The sequence below is a fragment of the Crinia signifera genome, chromosome 4, assembly GCF_055691185.1.
Source record: "Crinia signifera chromosome 4, ASM5569118v1, whole genome shotgun sequence".
In the NCBI taxonomy this organism is placed as follows: domain Eukaryota; kingdom Metazoa; phylum Chordata; class Amphibia; order Anura; family Myobatrachidae; genus Crinia; species Crinia signifera.
Genome location: NC_139220.1, coordinates 259,422,882 through 259,435,182, shown reverse-complemented (window position 1 = coordinate 259,435,182; position 12,301 = coordinate 259,422,882). Strand labels below are relative to the sequence as shown.

At 43.9% G+C, this 12,301-nt stretch overlaps 1 protein-coding gene across 1 annotated transcript; it reads left to right on the top strand.

Annotated features, from left to right (window-relative positions):
* Nucleotides 1-4,650: 4,650 nt before the first annotated feature.
* SNAPC5 (small nuclear RNA activating complex polypeptide 5) lies at nucleotides 4,651-10,975 on the top strand. Its single transcript, XM_083184363.1, has 3 exons — nucleotides 4,651-4,841; nucleotides 7,986-8,066; nucleotides 10,199-10,975. The coding sequence occupies exons 1-3, from the start codon at nucleotides 4,752-4,754 to the stop codon at nucleotides 10,313-10,315; spliced, it is 288 nt and encodes a 95-aa protein (XP_083040489.1). The 5' UTR covers nucleotides 4,651-4,751; the 3' UTR covers nucleotides 10,316-10,975.
* The last annotated feature ends 1,326 nt before the right edge of the window (nucleotides 10,976-12,301 follow it).

Genomic DNA, 12,301 nt, shown 5'->3' with positions numbered 1-12,301 from the left:
CACAGGTGACTTAATACCTCAATCAATTTGGTTTAACAATCTGTGCTGAGCCATGGCTATACTTAATCCTGTACTGATGGTGTGCTCTGAGGACTGTTTGGGAACCTCTGTCCTAACTCTTATGTAGGGTACACACCACGACGACCCGCTCACGATGCACATCGTGAGCGGGTCGTCAGTGTCTCGTCCGACCTGCTCGTGGGGGGGGCACGATGTGCTCTGTGAGCGTGTCCGATCCGATGGTGACCCGCACCCTGCTGTATGGTCGTTCTTCAGATCCTACCTGCAGCAGTTCCAAAAACCAAAAAATCACTTATCCAAAATGCTCGTGGACCTGATCATTTTGGATAACTGATACTCAACCTGTAGTATTCAGTGCTCCTATTATCAGTAGCAAATGGCTATTGTCCCACCTGTACCTTAAGACAATATGGTTTGTTCCCAACCAACCAGAACCTGTCCTTCCCAAAACTTTTAATCTTGGGAACACCTGTGATCCCTTCTAGAGCCTACAATGTGGGTGGTACAGAGGTCGCTACCCAAAAGCATTAGATCGGTTCACTCATGTACTGCACAATTTGATTATATAGGGTCTCACTTAGGAATCCCACTCTAAGACACAAAGTGTCTGCTATCTTCTGCAAAGATCATATGCAGGGTAAAATAACCCACAATGATAAAGCTGTTCCTCTACCTTGATCTAATGAGGGATAGCAAGAAATTCCTTTTAGAGATTTCCCAACTAATGGCAAGTACCTAAGACAATGGTTCCCAAATATGGTCCTCAAGACATCCCAATAGTCCAGATTTTAAGACTATTTATGCACATGTAAAGATGATATATTCATACTGACTGAGGTACTAATTAAGTAGCCTAAACATGAATAGCCTTAAATGTCCACTATTGTTCTGCCTTGACTGACCCAAGGGCAGCACACACCTAAAAGAACTCAAGCCATTGGCAAGTGTCTGAGCATGTGTGCAGAAGGTCCAGGACAGGGTACAGGGCAGCGGTGAGTGCTGATGCGCGCTCCCACATCATTGATGGCCTGGCCACTCATCTGCTGGTATAACCTGCTATGGAAAGTCGTCCACCCTGGGAATCTTGCCAAAACAGGTGAAAAACCCTCAATGTGTATGTGCTGTGCGTTTTTCATCCCAGTGATTTCCCCATCTCTCACCATACACACTGGGCACCTTGAGAGTGCACATGAAGCATTGTTCTAGTTGGTCTTGACATGTTGAGTAATAACTTCCGTAGCTTAAATATTCCCCTCGCAAAAGGTATCAGGTGAGGCAGCGGTCTTTGGCGTTCTATATGGATGATTCAGGTTGGTTTGCAAAGCACATTTGGTTTGCTGATAGAGAAAACCATGTGCACTGCAGATGTAACGTGCAGAGAGAGTTACATTTGGGTGAGTTATTTTGTTTCTGTACATGATAAATACTGACTGGTTTATTGTTACACTGCAATATAGATATCAGTTTGAAGTACAAACCCCACCCAAATCTAACTCTGCACATTACATCTGCCCCCCCCCTGCAGCGCACATGGTTTTGAACATCTGCAAACCAAATGTGCTTTAGAAGCCAACCTGAATCCGGCCCTATGTTGCATTATGCTGGATGGAATAGTTTACACCTAGCAAAGACATTACCCAAATGCTACCAGTGGGGTCCCAACATAACCATCAGGTCCATGTATTTTCCTTCAGTGCTCTGACTGCCAGATTTGAGTGCATCTCTGTCAGGATTAGGGGCCTGATTTCACTCGCAAAAGCAAATTCTCTTTAATGGACAAAACCATGTGCACGGCAGATGTAACGTGCAGAGAGAGTTAGATTTTGGTGGGGTTTGTACTTCAAACTGATATCTATATTGCAGTGTAAAAATAAAGAAGCCAGTATTTATCCTGCATAGAAACAACGTAACAACCAAATCTAACTCTCTGCATATGTTACATCAGCCCCACCTGCAGTGAACATGGTTTTGTAGTCCGTTAGAGAATTTGCTTTTCAGAGATCTTCTCATTGCCAACCTACCGGAGATGGAAAGATATCAGACTACCTGCACTGGAAAAGAATTCCAGGACCAGATCCACTCCAACTCCAAGCAGCCCTCTTTGGCTGTGAACACCTGGCGCCAGATGTAATGAAATCCATGTTCGGAGGCCATGCAGGTCAATTTCTAACTTTTTTTTTTTTTAAAGGGGCAATCATTTAAAAGGCTAAGCTATGTTTCAAAAATGGTTGCTACTTTATAATTAATCAAAAAGGTCTGAGTTCGGCCTGCATCCCGCATGGCTGCCGACCTCGGATTTCATTACATCCAGCCCCAGGACTGTCCTTAAGGTGCCCATGAAGCTGTCAGTAGGGCAACAGCTTTTATCTCCACCATGGACTGCGCCTAGCAACTAAACCTTATTGAACAAGCTAGTAAAGATGAATAAATATGTATATGGAGTAATGAACATGTGACACTAATTTACCAAAATGTAGTAAATATGATAGATTAAAACACTTCAAAAATACTAATAAAAAACCATTTATTAGCACTAAGAATCCAATAATAATAACACAATAAACATGGAAAATTGGTAATATGCAATTAAAAAAGATCCTACTCACTACAATGATGACTACTTCAAATTAATGCAGTCTCTTATAAAGTAGCAACTACTTATTTATGAATATAATAGAATCTTTCATAAACAACTAATTAATTGGCATTGGATGAAGGCATGTTATTGTTGGCTACAATTGCAAATCTGGCATCTAATGGAATAGGCATTTCCATGGAGCAAAGAACTTCAATGGAAACATGTTGCTCAATGGTGTTCAGAAGACAGTGATAAAGGTGCAGCTGTATGGCATCTCTGGCTAGTTTTATCTTTGATAAAGCTCCATGCAAGGAGCGAAACATGTTATTGAATAAAGACCTCAGTTTGGTATTGATATATGGACTAAGTGACAAAATGTAGTCTGGAGAACAAAACAGCTAATTACAAGAGAAGCCAGAGATCCGGTACAGAGGTCCGAGATTGATACTAGCGGAGAATTTAGCCACACACTGCCATGGAAAGAGGAGATCCAGTGCAGTTTTATTTCCACCGCATCACGCTTAAACTGAGCCAGGGGGTTAATCACAGCGATCCCTCAGGGCTGAGAGGAGGATTCTGGGAACTGGACTGAAGTGATATATATTTCCACGATGGAGAGTATGTAAAGCAATATATCGCTTATTGAATGCTTTTTCAATTCCAGTGCTTCAGTATTAATATGAATTCACAGAACAATAAGTTACATTCATTCCAAAATTCTGGAATATTTATTGGTGCACCGTTGATATATGAAATGAAAGGAATAAGGACATATTCATATCTCCGGTAAGAACTTACTGAGATTATTAGCAATTCACCTTGCTTGTGGGTTTTATAAATAAATAAATAGGCACTTGTTTCCTAGCACGGCGCCACCGATTTTAATTGTATGCAATCGGGTTGCAAAAATCGGGCCCATCGCATGCAACCAATTTGCATGCAATGCGATTGACCCAACCGACCTGATTTTTTACATTGGAACCAAGGTTAAATGGTCTTTGAGACCCAATTTTACATTGGCCCCAATGTTAAATGCCCCCAGACCCCATTTTTCATTCTATGCCCCCCCCCCCTATTGTTAACGCCACGCCACGATCAACATGAACCCAAAGCGTGGTGAGCGGCGGCGGTGGTACGTGTCCTCCGACCTTTTCATACCCCCACTATCCACGTCGGTGTGGAGTTGATTTTATATAGTGTTGCGAGCGCAGCGAGCCACCGAGCCCGAAGCATGGCGAGCGCCGCAAGCCCCCCGAGGGGACACGCATTACTTCACAGGTATTATGCGTCCCCTCGCGGGGCTCGTGCTCGCCACACTTCGCTTCATTATAATGGCATACAATGGACCTGATTTTACATAGGAATTTAACATTACATACAATGCTTACAATGTAAAATCGGGTCGGTCGCATCGCATGCCATTATAATTTACATTTGTCGGGAAACCTAAAAAAAAAGCCCGAAATCGGGTTGGTCGGGTCCCATCCCATACCTTAAGTTAAGGTATGCGATGGGACCTGATGGGACCCGTGCTAGGAAACAAGTACCAATAAATAAATATGTATATATGTTAGAATTTGATGTGTACACATTATATAAATATATTGGGTTTACATTTTAGTTCACTAACCGGATGCAATTAATAAATATTTGTATTTTATCCTTTATGGCTTATTTGTATTGATTCCTCCATACCAGCCTTATATATATCTCAATTAGCGCAGAAAATATAAAGTAATAGTTGACTTGGTTGGTTGTGTTGTATCTCTTGAATGTATGAAATGGCTTTTGGAGCGGTTTTCGAGAAACCTGCTCCAGTCCAAACCCGATTCCTGTATTTTTCCGAAATCAGACTGCGTTTCCTATACTTCTTTGTGATGATTCATCGCTTCATATTTCCAGCCAGGAGGTGGCGCTGTGGCGTCCTTCTCATTTAATACATGCTAACACCGGTTTGCCCTTAAATGACGCGTTGGCGCCAGTGCGCCCTTAGCAAAAATGGCCGCCCGGCAGCCTGTTATGGCTCGGCACTGTTTACGTCACGGGATTCCGCGCGTTGAGATGACGTCTCGATCTTCGTGACAGGTATTGTGAATGGCTGGATGCCTCGGCGATGAGGTGCTGTAGTCGGTGACCCGATTAAGGGCGCAGGATGCTGAGTCGCCTGCAGGAGCTGAGAAAGGAGGAAGAGACTCTACTAAAGATCAAGGCGGCATTGCACGATCAGCTCAACAGGTTAAAGGTCAGAGGGCACGGGGCGGGGGTCATATATGTATTAAAGTTGAAGAATAGATATATGTTCGTAATCGAGCTTCTTCTCATTAGAGGTCGGTGTATAGTGGAAAAATGTCAGTACTCCCATCTGTGGGAGTAACCTCATCTCAGCACTTATAATTCCCAACCAATGGATTTGGCGTACATTCGCACTCTGATATATGCATGCTTTTGGCGTTGTGCATAGCAACACACATCAAGGCGTGTATATATTCGAGTTCGACAGCACAATCAAGAGTGGTATATATATATTACATATATGTCAGTGCGAGCAACACTGATACACCATGGGCCTGATACAGCTTGGCTCAGTAAGCAGCGTAAATCACTAAAGCGCTTCACCGCCGAATGCCAGCCTCACCCCGCTGCTGCCACCGCCGCCGAATCCCCTCGGTGCCATGTGAGGGGATGTGCTCGCTAACATCCCCTCACATGCGTCTGCAAGCAGGAGAAATCATTCCATGGTCACCGATTTTCATTTCTTTCAGTGGCCGCCGAAGACGGGGTAGGAGCTGGCATCCTGTGATGTCAGCTGGCATTGGCCCCATGGGAATGCCCATAAAATGCTCGGTGTTCCCATGGGCGAGCCCCATTTCTGCCCCTCCCTGCAACGAATAGCCCAGTGAGTGTGTACACTCTGAGGTGTTTTAGTTTTGCGTTCGTTCTCGAGAAGAACATGGCAGCCAGCTGACATCGGATGATGTCAGCTGCCCGCCACCCGCATCACTGGGTAATTTCCATGGGAACACCCATGAAATGCTTGGCGTTCCCATGGGAACGACTACCCGCAGCCTCCCCATGCCCCCCGCATGCAGTGGTGGCCGAACATTCTGTTCACCGTGTGCACAAGAGTAACAATGGTCCTCCGTGCGCATGGAGGCCCAAATCAATCTGAATAACCTCCACTGTCACTGCCCAGACCCATCTTCCCCAATGGTGGATTTCCCATTAGGCACAAGAGGCAAGTTCCTATGGGTGATACTTTTTTTTTTGGGGGGTGGCGGGGGGGCCACAGCATGGCCCAGTTGGATCTGCCTGATCGGATGACATAATGCTCAGTGTGTACCCAGCTTAAGTTTAATGTACAGCTTTGTTTTATTAAGCTTTAGTTGGAGTTCCCAGTATTGCCTGGGTTTACCTCTTCAATTTATTAGCAGCTCTTCCAACACACCAATGAGGTGGCTGCCCAGTCATTTTTTTTAAATCGGGTGTCGCCAGTATCCCTAATCCCCAATTTACGTTGTAGTTCAGAACAACTGCATAGACAGAAACTAGTGACTGCCAATTTAACATGAAAAATTGGGTGAAATCAGCCCAAATCACGTGTATGACATCCATGCCCCGTGTGCGTTGGTTCAGATCCGGAGGTTGGACCTGCTGCCTGGCTGACCTCTGACTCGGCCCCCTTCCCAGCCACAGGGAACGTTGTCGCATGTGATGCATCGCATGTGAAATGACCACATGCGATGTACCCGACATTTGGCCAAAACGTACTCATGTTTTGGTAATTCTCTCTTCTTTGCACTTTCGAATAGTGCTCTTTTCTTTATGATTTTAACTGCCACTATTTCCTTAAGAACAGCATTTGTGGCAAGCATGAATTTGGTGTAACCTCCCTCTCCAAGAGGAAAGTAAAGTTTTCCATTGTTCGGGGACAGTGGCGCTCTCTTCTGCAATTTCCTGGTTGGACGTCTGGTTGTCCTCTGCCAATTGCAGCTATAAGTTGACTTTTTTCTCTTTAAGAAAATCAGCATATCTGTGTCAGTGTCTCTGTATAGCTGCTTTGTGTGCCTTTTTTCACACATCTTTGTCTCTGGCAAGTTGATCTGGCCTGCCCAATATCTGCATCCTTTCCCTGGATCGTTAGCAACGGCCATGTTTATCCAGTGTCTCACCTGCCAAAATCTTTGACATCTGCTACATTATTTTAGGAACTGATCTTTTCTTTTTCATAAATTCTGCCAATATGTCCAAGCCTCTCTATTTACCTGCAACCAATGCATTTTTTTCTCACCTCTCCCTCACTGCAATCTTTTCCTGCTGTTTTCTTCTCTTCTGTATTTTCTTTCCTTTATATCTCCATGCTTTCTCGTTAGCTTATTTCTCGTGATAGAACCCGCTAGCTCGGAAAGGCAAGAATAGGGCACTTATGGGGCCTACACATGTAGCGTTAGGGGGTATTTTCTAAGCAATCTCACTAGATCACTTATAAAATGCCCCATCATTGCTCTTTGTGTAGGGGCATAGTGATAACGATGCTCAGCCCCAGCAATTAATATCCAGCACGCTGGATAAGTCTAGTGCCTGTGTTCTCACGAAGAACACTGGCCTTGACAGATCGTTTAGCAGCACATTGCTATGCATCGCTGTGTGCTGAGCGATCTAGTATCATATAGAACACTCATACCTACGTGTGTAGGCCCCATTAAGTGAAAAAAAAACTAGCAATATCACAAGATGTGACTCTCCTAGCCTGCATGGACAGTTCTGCTGTAGAGACCACAGATACAGTCATTGTGTGCTTTTTGAGACTTGTGAAAGTTTATTAGTGGAAAGTAGAAGATGAATTAAATGTCACTTTTGCAAATTATATCTAATGTGTCTTGATTTAACAATACATCAAGAAGCATCAGCCTAGCTCAGAGGTTTTGGGGCAGGTCTGTATAAGGCAAAGAAAAGAAACCACTCTGGACCAACCACAGAGAACCATATATAAACCATATATAAACCAGAGCCAGCAACTTTTTATAAGAAAATCCAAAACCTGACTCCTAGTGCCGCCATATTGCATTCACCTAGTTACGGCTTTTGGAGCAATTCTGTCCTATTTTGGTAACCTAATGCAGTGGAGTAATATATAACTTGTCTGGAAGCATTTAGTTAAGTGTAAACACTCCATTTAAACAATATTATTCAATACTACACAGCATTTCAGGTATACAGCAGACGCGCAGATGCTTTTCAAATCATTCCTGATCATTTTGACATGGACGTTCGGTAACCATGGTGTCTGTAGATGATTTTTTAATCACTGTGTTTTACTGATAAAAAAGTCAATTGGATCATTCTTGCGTCTAAATAAAGTAACATTTTCTATTGATGTACTTTTCAGGTTGAGGAACTGGCTCTTCAATCCATGATAAACTCTAGAGAAGGACAGGATATCCAATCTCACACCGAGGAACCTCAGGAGGTGGGTGATCTACACAGAGTATATAGTAATATATGGTATTGGTATGGTATAATTTATGCATTTGTTTATTACATATATATTTGTTACACGTATATGCATACTCTGATTGCAAACACACCATTACCTTAAAAAAAAAAACTGTATGAACCCTACTACAGATTATGAATGATAGAATCTACCGTGACAATTAAGCATGCTTTTATTTACATACATCACTGTATGTGAAACCCTTTTTTCTGTGCATATGCGCTGGAAGACCCCCCTCCCTTCTAGCATCTACTTAACCCAGTGAAGGTAGTTGGGTGGCCTATCTTCCAAACTTCTCAAGCTGCAGCGGACATAAAAAAAACAGCCCATCTACTGAGTGATGAGCTGACCACCCCCATCCAGGATACATTGCATGCGACCACGTTCCCTGCTGCTGAGAGAAGGTCCAAATTGGAGGTCAGACGTCCAGGCAATTCCGACCTCCAACTCCGATCCAATGCGAGAAGAACCACACATCGGATCGGATGCGATGTCAAACACATGCGATTTGGGCTGCTTTCAGATCCCCATCCATCGGAATCGGGTGATATCTGACCAAATCGCATAAGTGTGACCGCGCGTATAACCCAACAGCACAAGCTCATCTTCTAATTCACCTCATTGCTGTCACTTTCCATGAGCCTTATTTATAACTAAGCAATAACCAGTAACGTTCCTTCTAATAACACCGATGAGTGAGGGAGATGGAGGCATTTTTTTTAAATAAAAAATAATTGCATGTTCCCAACGTGAAGAATTGCATGTTCCCAATGTATTTATCTCTATAAAGGTGACCACTAGTATTACAGTGGTATTCTGTGCCTTGCCCCCCAACCTCCTGCAGAACATTGTGGTTCGAGAGGTGTAGGTTCTCCGTATGCTGTAAATGGATTCGGTATGAAATCCCGACGGTCAAAATCCCGACAAGGACAAAATACGGACATTTAAAATACCGACATATAGAATGTACAGGTGAAACAGTCTACATTACTTTCCGTCGACAGGTTGCGAGATCGACATGGGTTTTTTCAGTTTTTTTACCCGAATGTCGACATGGACACAGTTGGAAGTGAACCGCAGCCCCTCGCTTCGCTCGCTATGCTTCGGACACGGTGCCTCGCTACGCTCGGCACACTATTTTATTCTCCCACCACGCCCTAGTGGATGGTAGGGCATGAAATACTGCCTGTCAGCACATGTCGGGTGAAAATACCACCTGTCGAATGAAAGTCATGTAGACTGTTTCACCTGTACATTCTATATGTCGGGATTTTGACCATGTTGGGATTTTAAATGTCGGGATTTTGACACCGTCTGAATTTTGACTGCATCCCCTGTAAATGGGTCCCGGGACAGATGACCCAAGTTACCCGTTTACACTGCCTCTCATCCCAGGCCTACCTATGTCATACCCTGCAAGTTTCCTCATGTTGATTCCTTGGTAACTGGATCTGGATTTTCTTTGGGGGACCCTGATACACTGAACAAACACCCAGGTTGATGTGCAAAAATCTTGAGTTTTCTCCCATCTTAGTAAAAAAAACACATCATTGCACCCATGGGAACGACCAGTGTTTCATGGGCATTCCCATGAAAACCCGCCCATGACGAGGGTGCAGGCAGCTGAGGTCATCAGATGTCAGCTTGCCGCCCGCATAGGGCGCTTGCAGATGTAGGACACCAGAGAGGTGTCTTATATCTGCTAGCGCTTGGAAAATCATTTGACTGTCGGCGACTATCAAATGGTTTTGTCCCCGCACACAAGCTGCGAATGGATGTATATGCAAAACATCTATTCGCATGCTTGCGGGTGCAATCTGTGGGCGGGCAGCGTTTAGATGACCCGCAAGCTGTGAATTTTCCAGCTTTACGGGTCAACCTGAATGAGGGCCAAAATGTGTTGCCGGAATATAATGTAGTAGGTACCTCACAGGGTGACAAGGGGACTGTGGTGGGAAATATATATATTTTTTAAATATTCTGAAAAACCAGGGTTTTCTGAATATTTTGGCTTTTGGAATATACGGATAAGGGAGACTCGACCTGTAATGTGTTGCCTTGATGTGGTATAAATAACAATCTGATTGTATTCCGCAACACTGCAGGATACACTCAATGTGGATGATGAAGATGTGATCAACCAGACGGAACTGCAGCTTAGCACACTAGACTACAGCCAGGAGGAGATGGAAGAGGAGGAGGAAGAAGATTCGGACACCTAGAAGATGTCACAAGAAGCAGACTGTAGTAATATCCCCATTAACTGAGCTGTGTTCTTGTATAAGTCAAAGGCCTTAATAGCCTTCCCTACTACATGGGAAACGGCTGTAATGTCATTTCTTGCATGTATTCCATTTGTAGCACCCTTTCTAACAGGGAATTCAATGCTGCTTGGCAATTAAAATGTTCAGATCTATAAATGCTGCCATTAGATTAAGAACAGCACATTGCAAGTTTACACAAATGTGAGCAATGCTTTCACAATGGTCATCATTCTGTCACCAGGATTGCACTGAATCTTTACCTTCTAATTATGACTCATGGGGCAGTGTGTTCTGAGCAACCCCATGTATGGGTACACTGCCTCTGGAGATACGGGTGGGGCAAGACTGTCATCTCAGGGGTTGATATGACAGGAGCGAGCTCCTCTAGAATTCTGTAACTATCCGTTTTGATGGAACCATTTTTTTTCTCTTGCAAAGCACAATTTTTGTTGCGAAGGACTCGAGGTCTTTGCAGCTGTGACTCAATAGAAAGCCGAGAAGCGATGCCCGTAATAGATATGCAGTGTGTGGTAACCGTATAAAACAAACAGACACAGTGTTCAGCGCTGAGCAATTATACATGACCTGTGCAATGTAAATAAAATGTGTATGAAGATTCTTCTGTCTGCAGTGCCTAGTGTGTGTATATAGATACAAATCGCAAATGGTTCAGATTAACTTCATTAACTATTGTCAGATACAACATATGAATAATGTTGACATTATTCATGTCTACATTATGAACATATCAATGTCAGGGCTGTGGTCAACTCAGAGACTCAGATCTACAAGCTTGTGTAGATTTGTAATGCTGGCATAGAGGGGTAGTTCTATGAAGCAGTGATAAGGGAGAAGTGGCCCATGGCAACCAATCAGCTGCTCTGTTTATATTATGCAAATTATAGAGGTTACTTCAGTACTGATTGGTTGCCATGGGCCAATTCGCCTCTGGCTCAATTCTCCTTCCTTATTATCACTGCTTCATACATCTACCTCAGAGTGTCTAATGTGTATACCACACCCATTACACACAGGCTAATAACTTGCAGTGGTAGATTTACTAAAGCTTAATATTAAAAGTTGTTTCGCCCCTTGAAACCAATCAGATTGTATAATTTTCTAGGATGCAATGGTGAGAGGACAGCTTGAATGGGATTGGTTGCTAAGTGAAACAATACTGCTTCTCTATTAAATCTACTTATGCCCTTGCAAATGTTTTGCAGTTTCTTAGTGCAGGGAATTTTGCATATAAAAACATTACCTACCAATTTGCAATGACATTATTCTATGTATTTAATGCGGCAGGCGAGGGGGTTAAACGGCAGGGATCGCAGAAAACAAGCGATCCTCGATGTTTAACCCCTGCGCCGGCCGCTCGCCGTATTAAACATTCAATCCCCTTTTGAATCGACACCTTTTTGTGTTTTGCTTTTCTCCTGTTTATCCTTTATACCAGTGATTTCACTAGTTCAGGAAAATAGTTTGGCAAGATTTTGGTACCGTTCACAGAAAGGTTTTCCTTCACTATATCAGAAAGTGTTTGCTATCCGGATTATGGGGGTTATTCTGGTTGATTCTCAAGGCTGCAAATTCACAGCCTTGCGAGTCCACCAAACCCCGCCCGGCGAATGAACGCTCACCCGCCGCCCCCTAGCAGTGCGGCTTTGCCCGCACAGGCTGCGAATGGATGTTTTGCATAAACATCCATTCGCATGCCTCGGGTAACCACCCACATCTTTCGACGGTCGCCAACCATCGAATGATGTGGTGCGTGCACGCATATATATAACTGACTTTTAAGTCACTTACATATGCGTGCACGCTGGCACGGATATGGGCGGGCAGCTGACATCCGGTGATATCAGCTACCCGCCCCCCGCGTCACTGCCTCATTACCATGAGTACGCCCATGGAATGCTGGGCGTTCCCATATGGTAATGGGGC

Excerpts from the sequence above, each read along its gene's own strand:
- SNAPC5 (XM_083184363.1), top strand. The coding sequence starts at position 4,752 with ATGCTGAGTCGCCTGCAGGAGCTGAGAAAGGAGGAAGAGACTCTACTA. Across the intron at positions 4,842-7,985 it reads ATCAGCTCAACAGGTTAAAG|GTTGAGGAACTGGCTCTTCA; the intron begins GTCAGAGGGCAC and ends TGTACTTTTCAG. Across the intron at positions 8,067-10,198 it reads ACACCGAGGAACCTCAGGAG|GATACACTCAATGTGGATGA; the intron begins GTGGGTGATCTA and ends GCAACACTGCAG.